The sequence below is a fragment of the Seriola aureovittata genome, chromosome 2 (assembly GCF_021018895.1).
Source record: "Seriola aureovittata isolate HTS-2021-v1 ecotype China chromosome 2, ASM2101889v1, whole genome shotgun sequence".
Lineage (NCBI taxonomy): Eukaryota > Metazoa > Chordata > Actinopteri > Carangiformes > Carangidae > Seriola > Seriola aureovittata.
This window is the reverse complement of record NC_079365.1, coordinates 19,685,380-19,708,243: the sequence shown is the minus strand read 5'-3', so window position 1 is coordinate 19,708,243 and position 22,864 is coordinate 19,685,380. Positions and strand designations below refer to the sequence as shown.

The window sequence follows — 22,864 nt, the reverse complement described above, 5'->3', positions numbered from 1 at the left end:
AAATTAAACTTTGTTGATTTCATTGTGCTTGTTACAATAACAGGAACATTTTTAAAAGAAACAGGATTTTGAAACTTATTTAAAAATAAAAGTCTTGGGGTATCCGGTGGCTTAATGGTGAAAGTTTGTAATTCATAACCAGAACGTCCTCAGTTCACTTCCCGGCTGGAGGACCTTTGTTGCATGTTTTACGCCTCTTTCTCTTCTTTCCTTTCTCACATTAGACTGTCTACTCTCCAGTAAAGGCAAAAAGCTGAAAAAAGAACATCTTAAAAAATAATCAAAATTATGGATAGATTAGTAAATCTAATTTGAAATTTAAGTATTTTAGTAATTAATTGCCAGGAAACTATACATTTGATATAGAATTTTCTTTACAGCATATGTAGATTACATTATCAAATGTGAAGACAAATGTAAATAAACAGAGGGATGTATATGAGGAAGACCATGTCAGTCTTCGGAAACATTACAGCTGTTCAGTGGCATATTGTCTGATCTTTAATCTTACACTCTCCTCTTCTCTCGTATTGTCTTTCAGGTGCTGGTGCTGTTGGATGTCACCCCAGACCAGTCCATGGTGGATGAGGGTGTTGCCCGCGAGGTCATTAACCGCATTCAGAAACTACGCAAGAAGGTGGGGCAATTATTTCAGGAGCACTACTAGCTCTGGAAACATGAGTGACACCTAACACACCACCACTGAATTTTCCAATCCAGTGTGTAATGAATAGAATCTGACATAGCTGAAACAGTTTGTCAACATATGTAATCAGGGCTGTGCCAGGGTGTGCAAAACATGCCACTGAGGACGTATGCTTGAGTTGTACTTGAAGATAAAATATTTTCCATGGCTGTTGCTTGCATGGTGAGCAATGTATAACAGTAAAGCAGGGGGATGGAAAAAAAAAGAAACCAGTGTTAGCTGGTCTCTGTGTGGTATCTTAAGGATTGATGGCAACCTGCGCATCCACTCCTGATAGACATCCGTGACACTATGTATGTAGAATAAGAAATACACAACAAAATATTGTCTCTCCAGCAGAAAGGACAAAAAGTTTTTGACAAGGTTTTTCCTTGTTTGGCATCTGTAAACAACACTGTTTTTGTTGCAAGTCTTCTTAAACCTTTAACACCCACATTCTGCCTGTATACTCACCACACTCAATGCCTTAATATATTTTTATAAAGATTAGTCAATTAGTCGAGCAACTGAAAATTAATCCACAATAAATTAAAATGAATCGTTTAAGTCATTTAGGAAACAAAAATGCCAAATAATCTTACAGTCAGACGTATTTCATTATCATATATGAATTTGGAAAATTGGAAATGTGGAGAGAAAAATTAGAAATGCTGCTTGGGGAAAACATGGAGTAGATAAATTATTAAAAATATGCCAAAACCAAAAAACAGGAAAATCAGTGAGTTGATAGATGAGAGTTAAGAAAAGAAAAATAAAATGAGGTAGTGAAAGATACGTTGATTTTATCAACTGAATGGTTTTAAAGGAAAAGTGTAAATCTTTCTTTTTACACTCCCATTTTAATAATTTAACTGAGAGTATTATTCATTGATGTATTCACTCATATTTTTGACTCGACTGTTAACGTCTTATTACATTTTGTCAGATATCAACACTGCACCACTGGTCCGTGCCATCTTGTGCTCTGGGATACTGTGAAAAGCATTTTTCACTCTTCTGATATTTTGTACTTCTTTATAAATATAATAATTGATTAATTTAAAACAAAACCGCTGACAGTGTAATCAATAATGAAACTAATCAGTAGATGCCCTTCAGTGAAGAAGATTTTCCGTGTTTTTTCGTTATATTTCCCTCCCTTTGATCACCCCCCCTTCCTCTTTATGTCCCATGCTAATTTTGTGAGGGCAGTTTTGAAATCTTTCCACTGCAGCGTCACAGTTAGAAGTTTCTCCATCATAAGGAAGGCTTAATGGAAGCTTAATTACAGTCTGGCCTCTTTCAGATTCTAATGTTGGAGCTTTGAAGTGGTCAGGGGAGTAAAGACGGATTAGCCAACAGCCCCTTGTTTTCACAAGCAACAAACAGTTTTTCCATCCCCCTATAGCAGTGGTGTGCACTGGCTCCCGGCCAAGCTAAATTCCTCCAGTTATTTCAAACTGAGATCTGTTAGGAATTTTCCACCCCAGGGATGGGAATTAATTTTTAACAATTCTTTGACATGTTTGGTAGTAGTTTGTGGGTGCGCATGTGTGTCTTTACCAGTGTTTATGTGGGTGTTGATGTTTTGTTTGTGAGCATATGCACGGTTGAGAAACAGGGGTCAGCATTTCTTTTTTTTTTTCTTTCTTTTTTTTTTATTGGGCTGCTCGCTATCTGGAGTTCTCTGTAGCTTTATCTGAGGTGTACACACACACACACACACACACACACACACACACACACACACATACACACACACACACACACACACTGTACTGGTCCCTTCAGGGTAGGGTCAGTACCTTGACTTGGCAAGAAAAGCCTATAAACCTTCCTCCATTGATTGACTCCTCCTCTGTATCTAGTTAACGTTATTCCTCTGCCCTTGAGCCACATACTGCAATTGTGAGAGGTGTGTGTGTGTGTGTGTGTGTGTGTGTGTGTGTGTGTGTGTGTGTGTGTGTGTGTGTGTGTGTGTGTGTGTGTGTGTGTGTGTGAGAGAGATACACAGCCAAAATATGTGTGTGTGGCTGTGCACACGTGTGCACGCCTGCACACTGCAGATTAGGATGAGATCAATGTGTTTGAATGTGTCAAGGTTAGAGGAAGCTGGCAGTACACAATGCCAAAATAGATGGGCTTTCATCCAATAAAAAAAAATCTCCCCTTGTTCCCTTCTGCCTTTATTTGTTCTTGTACTGTTTTCTGCTTTTTAATCCCTACCCTTCTCTTCTTTTGTTGGCCCCTCCATTTTGTTTATCCCATACCTCCTTTCTTACCTCTTTCCAGTAATTGCTTCTTCTAGATTTCATTTTCTTATAAAAGCTTTGAAGAGCGTTACTTGTCACAAAATTGTGAGTCTTTGTGTCCTTGGTAATCATTACTTTTAATCAGATAACAGGTTTTCTCAATCAAATGGCAGATTATTGTGTGTTATTGTTTAAGTTATTTAAGCAGTACTTTCAGCATATTTACTCACTTTTGGCTTGTCATCCCTGTTTTTTTTTACCCTTCTTTTGATACCGTAATAACTTGATTTCATTGCAACAACAGACACCTTCACTTAGTCTCTGAAAAATGCTGCACTTGATATTTGCTTACATAAAACATTCAACTCATCTTTCAATCTCTTGCCTTAGGGCCACTTGGTGCCATCAGATGAGATAACTGTGTACTACCGCTGCCAGCCAGCAGGGGAGTACTTGGACTCTGTGATCCAGGCTCACACTGACTTTATCCTGGCTACCACCAAGGCTCCACTTCTGCCCTTCCCTGTCCCCAACACTGCCTCTGTCATCATAGAGGAAAAGACTCAGGTATACTTGAAGACGAGCAACATTATTGTTTCCTCTGCAATGATACAAGTTCAGTTTAAGTTTAGTATTTCAAGTGTTCCAAGTGTGAATGATAATTCGGTGTGAAATTCTGTGCCAATTAACTCAAAGGTGCTAAGGCAAGGGCAACTGCACTTGCTTAAGATTCATGAAATATACCAAGCAGTACCAAGACTATACCAAGTATGTTCTTTGGACTTTCGGGTGATGGCATGTTTTGCAAAAGTCACAATTTGTTTTTGTGATTTAAAAAAACACTTGAGTAAAGATTATGAAATGTTGGTGTGTGTCTCTCATTCCTTCTTTCATGCTCTTTTTTTCTTTGTTGCAGCTGAAAGGTTCAGACTTGGAGTTAACCATTGTAAAGGGATCTTCAGCCCCTCAGGCCCCTCTAAATGGACCAGCTTGCGCCTATGTGAACCTCAGGGTGAAGGTCAACAACAAAGAACAAGGTAGCACCTAGGGGGGCCGGATAGGAAGCCTGTTTTTCCAGCCAACAGGATTATTTATAACTGTTAAAACTTTTTCATTGTTATTGAACATCTGCCTACTGTTGAGAAAATACAATATGTACAACTCTATTTTTTCCTACAATTTTGGAAGGAACTCCAAATGTCTGAGAGGCCTTGCATGTATAGGATTCAGTCACCTTTGTTGACATGTTATTCACTCTGAGCTGTCTCACTATATTATTAATTCTCTCTGACTGGTTTGTTGTTTAGAGGGGGTGGTGCTGTTGGAGAACCCCAAAGGAGATAACAGACTAGACGTGGACAAGCTGAAGAGAGTGTGCAAAAGCATCTTTGGAACAAATAACACCCAACTCAGATTCTTCAGCGGTGGGACTGGTGAGAACTGATCTGAACTCTCAGAGAGACATAAATCCAACTCCTTCTCGTCTGTTGTTTGAGACCAACAGATCACTGTTAGAGTAGAAAACATCTGCCATCTCATATCCTTGTCTGATGATTTTTTTTTTTCAGTTTAGGGACCTCCATAGTAACCCAGATAAAATGATGAAACTCTTTCGTGAACACATCTGTGTCTGTATTTGTATGTTCATTGCAGAGTTGACCAGCAAAACAGACCTTCAGACTTTGAGTGGTAAAACTTTGTCGGTGACGTCAGGCCCTTCCTCCCCCGGTCCCGTCGCCACCGCCGACGCCATCCTGTGTCCTTACGTTAACCTGCTACTCTGCAATGCACAGCCAGCTGGTAAGAAACACAGGCACACACTATTTTATCTATTATAATCAACGAGACCAAAACCAGCAGTGAATGTGTCCTGCACTGTAACGCTGTAAATTTCTAAAGTAGATGAAGATAAGTACCAGAGCTAACTATGAAAGCTGGGTAAACATGGAACAGCATCTCCGAGCCTTTGCAGTGACGTCTACCCATCACAGAGCAACTGTCATTCCAGAGATTGCTAATGAAGTCACTGTTGTTAGTTGACGGTAGAATAAGTCGTGCTTAGGAAAGACTTTTTATATAGAATTCAACAGCAAAACAACTACACCTCTCCCTTTCCTTCAGTGCTCAGTCAGAGGCTCCACCTCTCAAATCATGGACACGCACGGATAGTTGTTTAGATTGTTTTTACAAAACAGTGACAAAATAGTGTCAGAAGAGAGGACCATAGGTTTGTAGATAAGCTAACAAGCAAGGGAGCGTTACATGGCATGACATTTCAAATTATTTATCCAACCAAATAAATCCACTGTGCCGGCAAAGTTGTGTTTTTTTAGGTATTCATAGCTATAAAACCTATTGCACATTGTACAGATAAATATCATGATACAGAGCAAACAATGAGACGGCAAACTGGCAAAGCTAAGAGAAGACAAGACGGTTTACCATAGCTAGCACACCAGCTGCAATACTCACAACTCTTCTGCTACCATAGCTCACATCACTCAACATATCTTGGCAAACCACAAAGTAAACTGAATGTCTGTGGGCATTAACTGACCTACTGGTAAATGTTACCCACCTGTCAAGCAGAAACTGAGTAAATTCTGCATCCGTCTTCATTCCTTTGAACTCTCTGAGGTCTCTCCACTTATACGTTAAGTCATTCACACCTAACCCTATTCACCTTGCCCCTATACCCCTCTATTCACCAATTGATCAGCCAGGCTCTCTCTCTCGTTCTCTCTTTTTGATCTCTCTCTGTCTCCTCCCTTTTCCCATGGCTAGGCTCAGGCTTGATCACATGCTTTCCCAGGACTTGTGAACAAACCTAACAAGCCAATAATTTCTTCATTTATAGAGTAAGAAAAGTCTGTCTGGTTCACTTCACTTTCTTCAACACTCGACCTCTCTCCTGCAGAATGCCAGACAGGAGAGGTGGGCACCCTCCTGCTGGTGAACCCAGTGGGCCAGAATGGGCTCGACTACTCAGGCCTCCTGTCTGAGGCTGCCAAGGTCTTCGGCCTTCGCAGCAGATGGCTCAAACTCTACCTGGACCAGGACCTCACCCAAGGTAAGATGAGATGATGGGTGGATAGCTTACTAACTTTAACATCCATGCAGAAGACTTTTAAGCCCCTTTCAGATGGAATTAACAAAATATTATATTATATTGCCTGTGATCCCTGGTCATTTATCCCATCGTTCTGGAAGAAATAACAGGATACGGTGTGTAATAGACATGGACATTCAGATTCATATAAATTTTTTTTCAGTCTCAGAGTAATCCAGGGATAGTTGTCTGATCATACATGGGTACATTACAAACAGGAACTGCCAGGAGCTAATGTGGCCTTCTTTTAATCACGCCAATTTGACAAAAATGTAAACAAATACAGGCTAAAAACAGGGTCTTAAAGAGAGAGAGGAGTATTTACCTGTATCTAACAGGTGATTAATAAGCACACAGGCAAACAGACCCATATGTTGGTGTTACCATGTTTCCGTTTGGCAGAATGGCAAAAACGACCTCCTCGACTTCTCGTGTTTTCACACGCAAGAAGCAGGAGAAATAAAGAAGCTCTTACCTCTGGGGGAAAAAAAAAGAAAACTCTCAAAGATTCTCTTCATCACTCCAGATAAGATTAAAATTGCCAGACCAGAGAGTTCACTTTAAAACAGTGGATGAATTTGACTGTAACCATTACTGGGGAAGGGGCACTCTGGACATACATGCCCTGGACTGGATTAAATCACAGACCAGCGCAGGTAATATTAAAATCACCCCACCTCCCCTAGAGGAATAAATCCCCTCTGACTGGGGCTTTAAACTGATTTAAGGCCAGTAATTCTGAGCTGATATACAGTGAGGGGAAAATCAGATTGATAGTTTTTACCTTCAGCATCATTCACGTCACTGATAACAAAACTATCTCTAGTTTCCAGAGGAGGTTAGGAATTCAAGGAAATGTATTTTAAAATTTCATATCTTAGCTAGTGTATTGAAGGATTTTTTTTTTTTTTTTTTTTTTTGACCCAGACTCTGATATTTTCATTTCAACAATTGAGTGATTGTTTTGGTTGCTTCTTTGCTTCAATGAGTTGAAGCCATGAGAGGCTTACTCAGGTTTACAACGTTTTAATTCTCATTCGTACATAATAACAGTGGTAGAGGAAGTATTCAGATACTTCACTGACGTAAAAGTAGCCAAGTACTTGATTAACATTTGGCAAAATGTTGACGATTACTCTTATACAATAGATTGTTACGACTGAATTAATGTGTCAACAGAATTTTAATATTGTAGTTGGTGGGTAGTTTAAACTTTAACAATGCATCATATTTTATAAGATCATTATGTGTTTTGTGTGTGAAATCGAGGTAACTAGTAACTAAAGCTGTTAAATAAATGTAGTGCAGTAAAAAGCACAAGATTTCTCCCTGAATTGTAGTGGAGTAGAAAATAAAATGGAAATGCTTATATTTTACCACTGCTCAAGGTAAAATAAGAAACAGAGGTGCACATCTGTCAGTGCACAGAGGGAGTCATGAACATTTTAATAATCATTCTCAGCTTAAAAAGAAAACTAGGATGCACATGATGAAACATTCAAGTTTCCTTGTTAGCTGTGCCATGCTGTCAAATGCAATACATATCATTTTTCTTTCTTTCTTTCTGTTCATTTTTCTGTGACTTGCAACATGGGTTACCTTTGAAATGAATAAAATGCTAGACATGGGTTAGATCTCCTCCTATCCTTAAGTGCACTTGTCAGTCAGTGCCTGCGATATGATAACACACTTTGGATGCAATACGATTGTGCGCTATTGATGAAAATTCCACTGCATTTTCCTCTGTGACACTAAGTGGTTTCTTGGATTCTCTTGAATAAAGTAAACTAACTTCCCTTCAAGTTAAGGTGTTAGATTTTTTTTAACTGTGATCTTCTGCGATTGTTTAATATCAATCAAGCGCGCTTTGTAACTCTTTGTTTATCTCTGTTTTTCAGAGCTGCCAGCTGATGCATCAGTAAAATCTCTCGACACCAAAACTGTGTTTGTCAGAGTTCTTCCAACAACGGCCCAGGCATAATTTCAGAGTCATCCCCTGATCTTACCATCAACATTTGTCTCAGATGTATCACAGGTTCCTGGAAAGTTTTTTTTACCTACTATAATCCCATGTACAGTGGATTTATGACAGCAATGTGTGTCACATGTTAAGAAGGTTTTTCAGAAATCCTGATGCAAAACAGGCTTGTCTGTCAAGTTCCTTTAATCCATAGAGTCCCTGTCACACATCTTGAAATTTCTTAAGACGACTTCAGACACAATATTAGCATGGCTGAAGATGACTTGAGATATTTGTGTTTAAATGCAATCCAACATGTGACGATTACTGTTCTCCCTGACACATTTTCTTTCCTTCATACTGCCTTTCATTTGTCATCAACTCTTAAGTGACAGTTTTCTAAGAAAGCACGATCTGTTGTTGGGCTATATTTATTCTGGACAGAGAAAAGATTTACATTCTTCTCTAAAAATGGATGCACTTCAAGAACCTAAGGATTGTGAGGAAGGTGAGAGCTGAACAGGCCGGCTGGACAGATGTGGGAATGTGAAGTGGTTGGTCGTGGAGATTGTCTGATGGAGAGAAAACCAGACATTAAACCACCCTGAGAGATAAGCCAAAGGTTCTTTTACCTAAGATTCAAAGATTTTTTTTTTTCTTTTTTCAGTCAATAACTTGTGAATGAAGATTCCAGGAAACTGTCTCGCTGTCAATATTACGAATGGATGTTTTTCTTTATTATGCTAATTATAGAAATTATGCAAGCTAATTCCCTTCAAGGCTGATTCGAGGTGAGCTTAGTCCAGAGTAATTATTGCTGTGGCTCATAATTGGGAAACCAATTTGGCCTATTGTGCTTATACACCATTTTGAATTTAACAGATAAACCTATTCTGTTCATTGCATTGGGAATCCTTTGACAATTGAAAAGGCATTTAAAAGGTGAAATGGATTTTCGGGCTGCTGTACCTTAGGGACAAAAGGATTCTGTAATAAAAATTACTATATTAAGTGACAAATGGAATAAATCAAAGGTGATGAAGAATCAACATGTTTTTTTTTACTTGTGTTCACGCAATTCTCAGTATATGGTGTTAGAAGATAAGTTATAAAAGGCTTCACAGAGAGTTTTTTAGAGCTTCCTATCTCCTTATAAAAGAAGAAGGCGACGATGTCTTGCTAATAAAGATGCTAAAATGTCTACCTGTTTGGAATTGAATGGGTTCTGGTCCTCAAGGACACAAAATACCTTAATTAAATGAAAGTTCTTCATTTTAGTCTTTAAATATTTGGGGCATAACTTCAACATTCTCAACAGAAATTGTATAAAATTGAGTGTGAGTAAAACAGGACTTAAGTTGCATGAAGAAGCATGACATCTATCACATTGTCACTCCTCATCAGTAAAGTTGATGGCCAGTTCATGCTCCCATGCATTCCTCGTTTTACTCGTGGAACTCTCTCTGACGAAAGCTGATTGTAGATCAGCAACTTCTCTTTAGGGTTCAGCTTTAGGAGATCTGACCAGGACGGAGCCAGCTTAGGCGGGGCACAGAGGAGTAGGTTGAAAAGCGGGTAACAGCTCAATACTGGACCTGAAAGTAGTGGAATAGGTGATGCTGGTAGTCCAAATTCAGTGGATAATTCTATATAGCTAGTAAAGACTGCACCTTTATTTGGATATTAAAAATCCCCTTATGCCTTTGGTGGGCCAATGCAGAAAAGTAGCATCTGGAAATGATGGAGAAAACAGATGGTTCTTCATTAGAGGGGAAAACTGGCAAGAAATTGAACTGGCATCTGAAATGATACCACATCTTAAGGGTGGATCTCACTAGATGAGACGATTGATACCATTCGCAGTTCTGTCCTTAAAATATGAAGCTGCAGCCAGCAACCTGTTAGCTTAGCTTAGCATGGCATACAGACTGGAAGCTAGGGGAATCTAAGGTAGCCTGGCTCTGTCCAAAGGTCACCAAATCTCCCTGCCAGCATCTCTGAAGCTCACTCATCAAGTCGTTGTGGCTTGTTTCTATAATTTGTACAAAAATTTAATGTAAAAATTTGAGTTTGTGGTTTTACAAGGGGGTTATGTGCAGGACCATTTCTTGATCGGGTGTGGTTGCTATGTGGCCATCGCCGACTCCAGGAAGTCATAGCACCAGGTCCAGAGCTATTCCTGCCCATAACCCCCTGTTAAATCACAAATATGTCATTTTAAAACTTTTATTAAAACCTTAAATTAGCCTCAACAAAGCAGCCAATCTGCAAATCCATCACTGTCATAACTTGAATGTAGCTGAATGGGGAGCTGCCTAGCAATACCACATGATGGTACCTTTCTCCCTGACTAAATACATTTTGAGAAAGTGACCTGAGGATTCTTAATCTCAACAATGAAAACTAACGGTGTCATAAACTGGCATGGAGCTCTTTGTAGTTTCTTGTCTGAGTGATGAGAAGCTGGTATCTCATTTGTCCTGATGACAGATGACCCAGTAACTAGCTGTCAATGGAAAGATGTATTCATCTTCGACTGGGTCAGTCTGTGAGTTATAAAGATGTCTCAGTCCTAGTTTTTATGCCTCTGTGCTAGCGAAGCCGCATATAGAGGCATTATGTTTCCGGGTTGTCCATCCTTCTGTCCGTCCCATTCTTGTGAATGCAATATCTCAGTAATGCCTTGAGGGAATTTCTTCAAATTTAGCACAAATGTTCACTTGGACCGAAGGATGAACTGATTACACTTTGGTGGTCATAGGTCAATGGTCAAAGTAATTGTGACATCACGTCCCTCCCATTCTTGTGAATGCAATATATCAGGAAAGCCTGGAGGGAATTTTGTTACATCTGGCACAAATGTCCACTTGGACTCAAGGTCAAAGGTCACTGTGACCTCACAAAACATGTTTTTGGCCTTAACTAAAGAGATGCTAATTATGACAATATACACTTAATACCTTTTAATAAAACTTGACTTGGCTTTCCAAGGGACATTTATAGGGTACTGACCTCCACAGGCATTGTGTTAATCCTGGTGTGTGAAACATGGTTCCCACTGGTCTGGAGCCAATATAGTGAGAAGTCCTGTGTGTTAGATCTGTGTGTGTTGATTAATGGAGGGCCCAGGAGCGAGAACTGCGTGTTGGCAGTTATGATAACCCTTGGTTGGGGGCGCTGCTGCAGAACCTCTCTTTTCCTTGTGATCTTTACTGGACCCTATTATAAATTGACTGCTAATTTACATCCAAACTAAACACATAAGTATACTAATAATCTTATATTAGTAATGTTAAACATTTGTTCACTGCAGACTGCTACACCATCAGCACCAGCACAGTATGCTGAGCTGCTTCTTCCCTCAAACACTGCAAAGCACATTAATTAACCTTGAATACGTCAGAGCAGTACCATTTCATCCGAATGTATTGTATCATCATGGGAATATTTTACCCAGAATAACCAAAGCTTATTACTTTGTCCTCTAAAGAACAAGGAATGAAGGATAGCAGGAGGAATGAAGAAAAAAAAAGGATGTAAGAACAGGAAGAAAGATTAACATTTTGCATAGATTCTCTAAGTCTTAAATGTAAGTTGTTGTTTTTTTTGTTTGTTTTTTTTTTTTTTTTTTTTTTTTAATTTTTTTAAATTTTAGGGGATATTTTTACCCAAATACAGTATTCTTTTAAACATTGCAAAGTAAAAGTGGTACTTAAGAAAAAGTACAACCTCAAAATGTAAGTAGTCTAGTTACCTGACACTCACAGTTACTTTCCACCTGAGAATTCCAGCATCTATATAATCAGTGTCACTTCAGTGTGATGATTTGATCCTCCTCCCTCCTGGGTGGAGCAGCATGCTGCTTCACTGGTTAAATATTAAGCACACTGCTCTGTCTCATCCTCCTTTCATCTGTCTCGCTCCCATCTGCTCCTGCTGCTCCATTTGTGCTGCTGCTCACCCTGGCCCGGGTAAGAGAGCAGGTCAGCGACCCATCTGCTGATAGACATGACAGAAATACAGTATGCAGCTCTAATGAAGTGAACATGACCCCTGTCATCCAACTCTAATGATAGACAACAAAACTCATTACAGTGTGCTGCGGTGATAGTCAGCAACAAGCAGAGGTTTTCGCCAGAATAAAGACAGGTGTGCTTTCAAAGATATAAAGACCAATAAGAGCCTTTTCCAGCCAGCCCACCCTGGCGATGTGTGCTGCGTAACGGAAAAATCTAAATCTCTGCCAGTAAATCAATTTTCAGCGCCCTGCATGTTGCCCACTGTAGAATGACAGCAGCAAATACAACCTCAAACACGGAAAGCACAATGGGTAAGAGGATGAATAAAAGTAGGCATGTTTGTTATTTTTGGCTGTGCGGGGTGTATGACCCAGTGCTCTGCAAGTATGGTGAATTGCAGCATATTAAGTGTACAAAAATAATATGTAATTCAAAACAAGGATGTAGAGACAGCAAAAAAAAAAATCACCCTCCGTTTATTCAGCTTTTAACAGGCGATCAGCAAGGCTGGCTTGAAAACCTAAAACTGTAATGTGTAGTTGTCAAAGTGAAGTTCATAGACATACACTATTCTTTATTGAGGTCATAAATACTTCCTTTTTCCAATTTACTCCTCTAGCATACTATACTATATTAATTAATCTTATTTTAAATTTGAAATGTGTCTTGTTGTCCTTGGTGTTTTATGACAGTTGCCAGATCGGATTTTGGGAGAAACCATTTAATTTGGCCGCCATCTTGAAGAATTTTTTTTTTTTTTTTTTAAAAAGGGATAAAAACTTCTGAAAGGAGTTAAACATATTTACTGGGCAGCAACAGGATATTTATTAATTCCATAGGATCTCATTGTGAAACTGTGGCGGGAGTAATCCGACTGTGGCAGAGGACGTCAGCAGAGTAGGCGGTCCTTTAATGTGGCCCATGATGCATTTGCGTTCCCACTACTAATAATATGGCCACGTGGAGCTCGAATGCCTCCTCAGTGTGTAATCGGTGCGTTCACACCTGTAGTTAGAGCTGCGCACTTGTGATCGGATGCTCATAGCTAGCTAGTGCTAACATTCGCTAGCTAGCGAACTAACGACTTTTGAAATGATTAATTCGCGACTGAAACTGGGGCAATTAGGATTACATGCGAAAACAATTGGAAAACGTCTGCAAGTATTATGGCTATCATTAAAAGCGTGTGAACTGATAAGGCTGTGTTTTCTGGCAAAACGTGGGACTTGACCCCTGTTATCCACTAAAAAGTAATGTTTAACGTAGGTTAGCTTCTATGCTAAGTAGCCCTTTGTGACATCTTAAAAGTAGGGATAAAGTACAGGACGGAGTGGATAAGTAGTAAGATGAAACAGGACATAAGAATATGCCACTTGGTCTGTGTGAAATTATCACGAGGAAGTTTTGCTATTTGCCAACATTTTACAGACAAAACTAATGGATTAATTAAAAAAAAAAAAAATCATTAGTTGCAGCCCTAAAGCCACCGAATCTCAATTCACTCCCCAATGCTTATAACGCTGATTGGGAAACCTTGCACATAAAGTCAGTTAACGTTTATCAAAGTCATGTTATGAGGATGCACAGGACGTTGCAGTTCACTAAAACTTGTGTTTGCCTCTATAATAACCGTTCTCGTGGTTAACACGCTTTTAATTAGTTTCTCTGAAAAAACAAAACCAAAAAAAAAAAAAAAACACATGCTCCAGTAAACCCTCAGATTAGATTCAGATAATATTGCGCAACAACTGAGCTCCTGATTCACTTGTATGTTATCGAGAAGCTGTGCGCGCAAAGTGGATTAACGCATTTGGGAATGCGTCGTGACTGAACGCCGGAGCACCAGACCCCCGCTAAAGCTCGATTTCCCTTATCTACCCATCTACTAAATGCAGCACCTATCTTCATCCTGATGCGCCTGCTCCCCCTCCTCTTCTTCCTCTCTCTCCTGGATCAGCAGAAACAGGTAGGACATGCATCCGATTCGGAAAACATCACTCACATATCCAGTGAGTGGGGGGGTGGAGGAGGTGGGAGGTAGTCCTTTTACGTTACAGTTTTTGCGTTCACTTTTTAGTTTGTTCTTGTCACGGTTGTTAGGAGACCGCTGTCAAATGAGGAGTCGGTGATAATGGGAGATGCCCTGGCATCCGTAGTGAGATGCATTGGCAGGAAAGACACACTGTTGCTACCCATTCAGTCTGCTATCGTTGCCACAGAGACGTGCATTGTGCCGCAGGTATGCAGTGCAACTCAGGGGATGTATGCGACAAATTAGTTTATTTTCCACCTCTGTTTTTGTGGATGTATGCTGCATATTCTTTCTTCATATTACACAGTTTGGAGACATAATGGCTGGTTGATGATATGATTGGCCGAGCTATTTTATGTTCTTACTTTACACTGAGATCAGTGTAACTCAAAGTAGCCACAGTATGTGTTCTTAACGAATTTAAGATTCCCGATTGTTTAACACCAGGTACTGCTGTTTTGAAAGGTATTTCTAGGATCCTCAATCGTTTGGATGAGAATATACACAGTCTGCATACTGTATACATAAATATACAAGCTGTTGCATGATGAAAAGTGTTTTAACCTGTTATACATGTTGCACCTGTTTTTTCTCATCCCCAAACAACTATGGCTGCTGGAAATGACACTTTATGTCCTGCTTAGTTTGTACAATATGAATCAAAATCTAAAATTGTGTTATCACCAAGATACATACATATTCTTTCCAATATTTTATAACAAAATAATGTCTTAATATTTTGCTGGTGAACAAGGAAATATGTAATTTCCAGATACCTTTAATTGGATAGCTATATAGTTGCCACTATAAATTAAAATTTTTTCTTTTTGTGCAATGGACAGAACAGCAGCGAGTGTTGTTAAACAATCTTCTGGGTTTTCAAACACACCAGGTATTTATTTTTTCTTAAAATTAGATGCATATTTTTGTGACTTTGTAAGGAGAATACATGACAGGCACAAAGGGCTAAACTTACGACAGAAGATGTAATCAGGGATATAGTGTAGGCTTACCTCTTTTTGGCTGACATTTACCTTGTTACCAGCTGCGACTGTGTGTTGGCTGGTGGTGGTTTCAACTTGTGTGTGTGTGTGTGCATGTGTCATCATGACAAAATGTGGTCCTGGATGCACCTGCTGTAGCGTGAACTACCACAGAGGTGGTTTTGAGTACTTGGGCAGGTGTTTATATGTCTGTCTGTGGGTCTGTGTTCGACCTGTGAGTACTGACAAGGACATGTAATAATGTGGTAATAACTACTGAATGTAGTAATAACTACCGAGAACAAAAGTCAGACGTCAGAACATCAACATGTTGACAGGTGTCGCGGTTGGTGTGATCCCACTGCAAGATGGACTTTAATTCTCTTTAAATCCTGTGTGATTAGCTATATATTTAGTTTTTGTAAACCATGTTCTTATGCCGATTGATGTAGTCTTTGCTAAGATGGCCAACTTCACACTACTAGCTATAGTAAAGCCTCTGCCATGATTATTACACTGTACATGTAACTGTTGCCACCAGCTGTGGTTCATTATTTAGTTTTTTGATGTATGGAAGTTTAATTGTTGCAGTTGCAGTCATACTGTCCAAGGTGAACCCGTACAAATCAAATCAAGATGACGCATTCCACATCAATGACACCTGAAAGGAGCCTGGATACAAAGAAGAAATATGCTAATCGCAAAATATCATTTAAAGGTTATTGTGTGGGAAATTGTCTCTTCGCCCTGTAGTTCTTGAATTTGTGTTGAGATTTCGGATGTTGCACTGAGGCTGCTGGTGTTTTGCTGTTGTTGCAGTTGACTTTTCAGTTTTAAAAGGAAAATTTACTTTTTCTCTAACAACCTGCCTTGTACTGTGTTTTTATTGTTTTTATCCTTTTTTTCCAGTGATGGAAATGTTTTCCTGACATTTGGAGACACAGCAGCTCTGGTAGATGCAGCTTTACAGTGCAGGATGTGGGATGACCCCACAAATCAAATCTTTAACCACATTTCAAACAATATTTAAACCACTTATTTTGAAGTGAAAGTTGTTTATAGTGTGCTGTAAACAACTGGTAGACCACATAGCATTACCAATAGTTCAACTTTGACCTATCTACTTTCTGCAGTTACACATGTGCATACATTTATAATGCAATGGCCAGCTGTAATGGATATCTGAGGTGTGTTTGATTTTATATATAAAGACCCTGAGTTTAAAAGGCAGACTGCCATTACCATTAATCTTTCTCACAAACAGTAGCTCCTTTGGTACTGCTCGCCTGACACTGTCGATGAATAATGCATACATAATTACATTTTTTGGAGGGTAGTAAAAGCTGACATCTTGTGTGATTGATCCAGCGGTAGAAATTTGGCAAAAACAGCATGAACAGAACAGCAGCAGATTCAGCATTTAGGTAAAAAAAAAAAAAAAAAAGGAACTATTTCATTATGTTTACACATCCGCACATAAAATACTTGATTAGCTAATAAAATGAATTCTAATGAGTCATTTAGGACCATGTTAATTACTGCTGCAGATTCAGTCTTCCTTCTGCCTGTCATTTGCATATTATGGCACAGTGTTAGAATTAATTTAACCATGACCAATTCTCACTGCAACAATCAGAAACACTATTGTAGGCAGTATGGTCATCACAGAATCTCTGGACAGATGGATGAAAAATCAGTCTCTGATCATGTATGCTTCTCTCTGTTCTCTCCTCTCTCCTTTCGCCTCTCTCCATCACACTCAGTAGCTTGATTGAATGCATGTTGTCCATATGTGCCAATTAAAAACTTGAAATCAGAGCTATTTCGTATCCGTTTCTAAACCTTTTTAGTTTTTGATTTTTAAACTGCATATTATGATTGGGTGATTGGAAGAATACTTCAGCTGAATCTGTAGGTGATTGGTGGAGTCCATTGTCTGGGGCAATTTTAGACTGCAAGGTGGGGCTTGTCCAGTGGTAGTTGAGGGGATGAGGGGGGGCTGCTGCTCTCAGTGATAGCGTAGCATGCTCAGCAGTATGGTGAATTTGCGAAACCTTGTTATTGCAGTGTTAAAATCTTTTGCCTTTGCTTTATATTAGCAAATACGACAAATTGCTTTGTATGGGACTGTTGCCCTGCTGGTTGTATCCTGTTTAAAATCAAAATAATCTCAAATAGGGATCGGCCAATACGTTTTTTTCAGGGCTGATTCCGTTACTGATTATTAGTAATCAAGGATACCGATAACCGATATTTGGAACTGATATGCCAACACAAAACTACAGTCACACAAGTACACTGGCCGTGGCGTCCAGGTGTTTCTATTATTTTGTCCACCACAATTATGCCAATGAAGCTAAGCTAAATAACAGAAACACCTCTCCGTATAATGCAATCCAGCTCGACAGGACCACTCACCAACAACTCTACAACAATCTTAATAAAAACTGAACATTACGACCTTCATGAAGGTGGTTTATTGCAGGACTGTTTTATTAGACTGTATCAGTTTTAGCTAGATGTTCCTTATAAACTGCCAGCTGAGTGTATATTAGTAATTATCAGTTGTATGCAAAGTGCCTGACTGGAATTAATTGGTTGCTCTCCAGGCTATAACATGTTTTCCCCCTTCCCCCTTATGTAATGTAATTTAATGTAACAAGAGTTCATTTTAGCTGACCGACTTTGTACTTTTATCCGAGTAAATTTTTACACAAGTAATTTTACTCCTAATTGAGTAAAATTTCTTTTCAGCAGGAGTTTCAGTTACTTGTAGTGTTTATTGCTGCTCTGTCTCAACCCAGTTAATGTTGCTGTTTTATTCATCACAGCAGCTAACTACCTGCTGTACATACAGCTCCCTGCTTCCTGTAGCGACTTTCTCGCTAATTCAACAGTTGTTTACACACCATTCAACTGAAAAATGCTGAACGTTGCATCTGATAATCGGCCAGGCTGATAATCGGTTGTTTTTTTTTTTTTTTTCCCCAACAAACTCTTCCATGTTTGCATTTGCTGAAAGTGGCGTGTGGGGAGTGCAGACTCCCTCCCTCTGTGTGCGTGATGATGCGGCACGAACGCCTGCACAAACGCCTGCACAAACATATCTGCAATTGTTGGTTGTTCAACTGACTGACTGGCTGGTTGGAAAATGTTCACATAATGGCCAATGGTCATGGTCAGTTTCTTCTTTACAATATTTTGTGTAAAGGCGATTTAAATTGTTCACACTGAGGGAGTTGCCTGCATGTTCTTCCCTCTGTTTGAAAAATTTGACAGTAACTTCTGTATCTTCTATTTTTGTAGTATTATTGCCAGGATTTTCTCAAATACAGTGACGAGTACAAGTGTTCAGTAGATGTGATTCTCTGTGAAGGACGCATTTTTTTAAAATTAACAACAGAGCTAAACCAAACAACTGTTATGTGTTTGCTTCAGTAGGCTGTTCAACTGCTGTTATGCTTACAGCCATGTAGAAAGAGTGATGGCCTTGCTTGTCAGTTATCCCCTCAAATACTTTGGTGCAGTGTGTTTAATTGGCAAGTTGTAGCTCCCAGATTGCGCTCTACCTTTAAATAAGCAGCCACATTTTTACTAGTGTTTATTTCCCAATCTAGCTTTGTGCTGCTGTTTACCATATTATGTAAGGAATGTTAAATTATGCTGTTGTAAGCCATGCTGTGTCGACTTGCCTGATTTCTGAGTCTTGGCAAAAGCGGACTTTCAGCAATTTCAGCACTTTCAGTTAAATAATCTAGACTCCTGGGTAAACTGCACATTAGAGGGCTTACAGTGGGCTGTTTGTTTTGGGAGCATTCAGGTCAAACCTTTTCCTCAACAAAGCCTTCAGTGAGACTAGAGGAACTTGCAGCATTTTTGGGGAATTGCGCATTACAACAATGTAAGTGACAAACTTGTAGATAACTTACTTGAATTTGGTTTATATAATACTTTGAAATGCATTCTCTAGTACTCTAAATATTGTATGTATCTGTATATATTTTATACATGTATTGTTTTTAGGATTTCTTTTCTTTCATACTCCTACCTCCAAGGCTTAAAATTCCTGCCATGTATGAGGCACAGCAGGTACCTCCTGAGTGGTCACCTAAGTTCCTTTCCTGCTGACTTGGTGTTTGTTTTACACTCACCCTGAAACAGAATTCACCGTGCATGCCTGTGTGGCATTAGGAAAGAGTGTGAGTTTTTTTAAAGTTGCATGAGGAGAGTGAACGTCGTGTTAGCGAAAGGGATTGCTAATTGCTAAATGTTTAGTGGCAGAAGTGAATTGAATCGCTCAAAATGGAGCATCTCCAAACAAAAATTCCTTCGCTATTTGGTAGTATGATAGTAAATAAAGCCCAGAAAAAAAAGAATGATACCAGGTCCTGGTGGGAGCTTTTGTTGGAAGATGGATCCTCAGTATTTACTGTTAGTGTTCTGAAAAGTTGGGGAAAAAGGTTTTATTTTGTTGAAGTGTGTGGGATGGCCTTTTTCTTGCTAGGATAGTTGAGCTAAAGAAAACCACAGAGGTCAACATGCAGCAGGAGGCATATGCCTTTAATCAATATTTCAATGCCAGTATCACAGAAGAGGAAGTCAGGGAAGCAATTGATGGAACTAAAGTGAAACAAGAGAAAGATATAACCTACCTAACATACCCAATTGTTTTAGAACTACTAAAGTTACCTAATTTATTTCTTGTTCTGTATAATCTTAGTTTCTGCTTTAGAATAATGTGGTTCCCTCTACTTGTAAATTCCCAGAAAAGTCCCTAAAATCCTCCACCCCAATATTCTCAATCAGAGACTTCACTTTTATCAGACACATCTGGCCGGTTGGCAGATGAGCCAAGCAATTTTGTATGTTTAATTTGTTAGGATGGACACAAGCTATGTTTTTTAGGTGGAAATAGGCAGTTCTGGTGATTTGATTGACATGGTTTTCCCAGGAGAGGTTGCTGTAAAAAATGACTCGGAGGACATCAACAGAGTTATAGATGGGAAGGCAGAAGTTGTGGGTGGTTTTGGTGAGGGATTTGGGACCGATAATTATTATGTCTGATTTATCACAGTTTAGCTTGGTGAAGTTGACTTGCATCCATAATTTAATTTCAGTGATGCAGTTGGTCAGAGCGGAGTGAGTTACAGTGCTGATGGATTTGGTGGAGATGTGGAACTGGATGTCGTCAGCATAGCAGTGGAAGTGGAGAACATGATGACCTAGGAGAAGCTTGTTGATGTTGAACAACTGTTTGTGTTTGTGAGATACGACCTTAGCCAGGAGAGGGCAGTACCAGTGATGTTGAGGGAGGATTTAAGGTGGGAGAGAAGACTGGTGTGGTTGATGGTGGCAAAATCTTAAGTGAGGTCGAGGAGGATGAAAATGCTTATGTGAGAGAGAGGGAGGTCGTTGATGACTTTGAGGAGTGCTCATTCTGTGCTATGCTGTGAGCGGAAACTGGATTGAACTGGTTTGAACGTGTCATCGGAGGTTGGCTTTGAGTTGGGGGGTGGGGGCACCGACGCGTTGCAGTAATTTTATTTTTAACACTTGATATAAATGTATGGTAAATAAAAAGAGAATAAATAATTACATAGGAGATAAAGAAGTCCAAAGGTGTACAACACACTGTAAAACAAAGCCCTCAATGTGGCACCTGGAGCAAGCTGCAGACACTAAGAAATTGGAGTCAAAATGTCAAGACATCAAAATGAAAAGTAGAGGCACTGTCTCTTTCCAGTGCATTTAGGTGGTTTCTATAGAATTGGTTTGCCATGCCAGCAGTCAACCTAGGGGTATTTTTAATCTTAAAGATGTGTTGACAGCAAGGTTGGAGGATTTAGTGTCTGCTGTACAGTATGTTATAGATAGAAGTCATTCGTCTCCACCTCAGGTTCATATGTTATGAACAGCTGTTCACGCTCTTATTGGTAGCCAGACATGGAGGTCATTTATACCTCCAATACGACCAATACGAACTGGGATGGACATATGATATTTTTGTGGCTTTGACAGATGCATGTTAGTGAACACATATATGATATATGAAATGGCTTTGGTCAGTGTCATGCTGCAGGTCGTATGCTGCTGATCTCTAGCAAAGATATCAGCAGTAGTCCCGATTGAAACAACATTGTACTTTGCGGTTGTGCATTGATGTTCACAGTGATATACAACAGTAAGGTCATCCAGCAGTCTAAATCATGTGTCATTTGATGGATTTGTTGTGGCAATGAAGTTGTCCTTGTGTTTTATTCTTTGTCACTCTTTTTCCGGGACGAGCTGTTATGAAACACACACATTGCAGCAGTCATAGCAGCACTGCTTTTAATATTTTCATGCACTGCTGCCACTCTGTTGCTTCTCTACAAATTCCATAGTATAAACGCAGGTTGCTGAGGCTTTTCTAGCATTTGTTTGTATCATGTCTTATATCACATAAAACCATGCTGATGGACCAATTCTTAATGAGTGACACAGACTCTCTAAATACCGGTAAAGCTGTGCATTGGGAGTCTTGTGGGGTGAAAGGGATTCGGAAATCCATCTCTGCTCACAATCTCCTTGGTGATCATGTTTCTCTTGTATTTCTGTTCTTTCTTTCTTTGTTTCTGTCTTTCCACCACTCTTTATCAATTAGCCATCCAAGCCAACACTATGTGCCTAAATCTGCAATTCCTCAAATGATCACTTGAGGCTGCCTCCTAAAGCGAGTCAATCCCCTTAGACCCCCATGTTAAAACACCCAACTTTACAACAGAAATAAACAGTTTTAGTCTCTCGGGATAGCTCTCCTACACATGTAAGAGTAAAGTCTAAGTGTAAATGGGGTCACTGTACATTCTCTTAAAAGTTATTTATTTTTTAAATGTGTTTGAGGGTGTCAGAGGTCCATATTCTTTTTACACGTAGTGTCAATTTAAGGCTGTTCAATCACACTAAACATACATAGAAAGCTACAGCTATAATTGTCAAACAGTAAAACATTCTTGACCAGCCAAGTCACTCACCTGAAATCAATCCAACTGAAAATGTTTCATTTGCAAGAAGGCCAGACTGAGTTCCTGGCACTGCATCACCATGGAAGATACCAAGTGTTGGCTGATCTACAGGAAAACCTACAGTAACAGACAAATATGAAAAGTAGATTCATTGTTGTGTTGTCTAAAAATAGTGTCATGAACACTATTGGTTGAAAGCTGTTGTTTGCTATACTGAATGCAGTTATTGTAATTGTGAATCACAAGTGAAGTAAAGAATTCTTTCTTATATGTTATGCAGTGAAAATCTTATCCATTCAGATACATTAAAGCAACAGACATGTGAGCTCCTGGTACAACAGAACATGGTGCACTGCAGTGTCCTTGTTTGAGATGAAATGTTTTGAGGGCCTCACAGTCTTCTGATATCAGTACCCGTCAATCGGGTGTGTGATTGACTGGCTTTGCGGTTATAAAAATCCTCTTACTAAAGCTCACTTGGAAAGTAATAGGCTGCGGTGGCTGCTGCAGGACTACCAGTAAATAGATGCATGATGATGGGTACCGCTGTAAGCAGTTTACTGTAACATTCATGCCCAACTTGGAGCAGACAAATGATTTTCTTCACTGCTTCTTTATCTTGCGTAGGCAACATGCTGTTACTTTACTTCTGCCTCTTTTTCCCTAATGTTCTGTCCTGATGAAGTACTGAACTAAACATTAACTTTTTGGATGCAGCCATCTGATCATATGTCAAGACATATTAATGTCTGTTTGAATTAATGTTTGAATGTGTACCTAGTCTATAGCCAGTGGTAACAGTTACACCACCCTGAAGAGC

At 39.4% G+C, this 22,864-nt stretch overlaps 2 protein-coding genes across 3 annotated transcripts in view; both read left to right on the top strand.

Annotated features, from left to right (window-relative positions):
- iars1 (isoleucyl-tRNA synthetase 1) overlaps positions 1 to 9,055 on the top strand; it is a 59,818-nt gene extending 50,763 nt beyond the window's left edge. Inside the window, exons 28-34 of the mRNA XM_056396402.1 lie at positions 542 to 637; positions 3,328 to 3,504; positions 3,854 to 3,974; positions 4,245 to 4,370; positions 4,591 to 4,737; positions 5,855 to 6,007; positions 7,945 to 9,055. Coding sequence (XP_056252377.1) covers positions 542 to 637; positions 3,328 to 3,504; positions 3,854 to 3,974; positions 4,245 to 4,370; positions 4,591 to 4,737; positions 5,855 to 6,007; positions 7,945 to 8,027 — 903 coding nt within the window. The 3' untranslated portion in view covers positions 8,028 to 9,055. The remainder of the gene's footprint in view (positions 1 to 541; positions 638 to 3,327; positions 3,505 to 3,853; positions 3,975 to 4,244; positions 4,371 to 4,590; positions 4,738 to 5,854; positions 6,008 to 7,944) is intronic.
- Positions 9,056 to 13,014: 3,959 nt separating this feature from the next.
- Positions 13,015 to 22,864, top strand: part of atp2b2 (ATPase plasma membrane Ca2+ transporting 2) — a 127,437-nt gene continuing 117,587 nt past the window's right edge. The window contains exon 1 of one of the 2 annotated variants that reach the window (XM_056388544.1): positions 13,015 to 13,991. The gene's annotated coding sequence lies outside the window, so the exon portion shown is untranslated. The remainder of the gene's footprint in view (positions 13,992 to 22,864) is intronic. The other variant, XM_056388473.1, reaches the window with a different exon arrangement.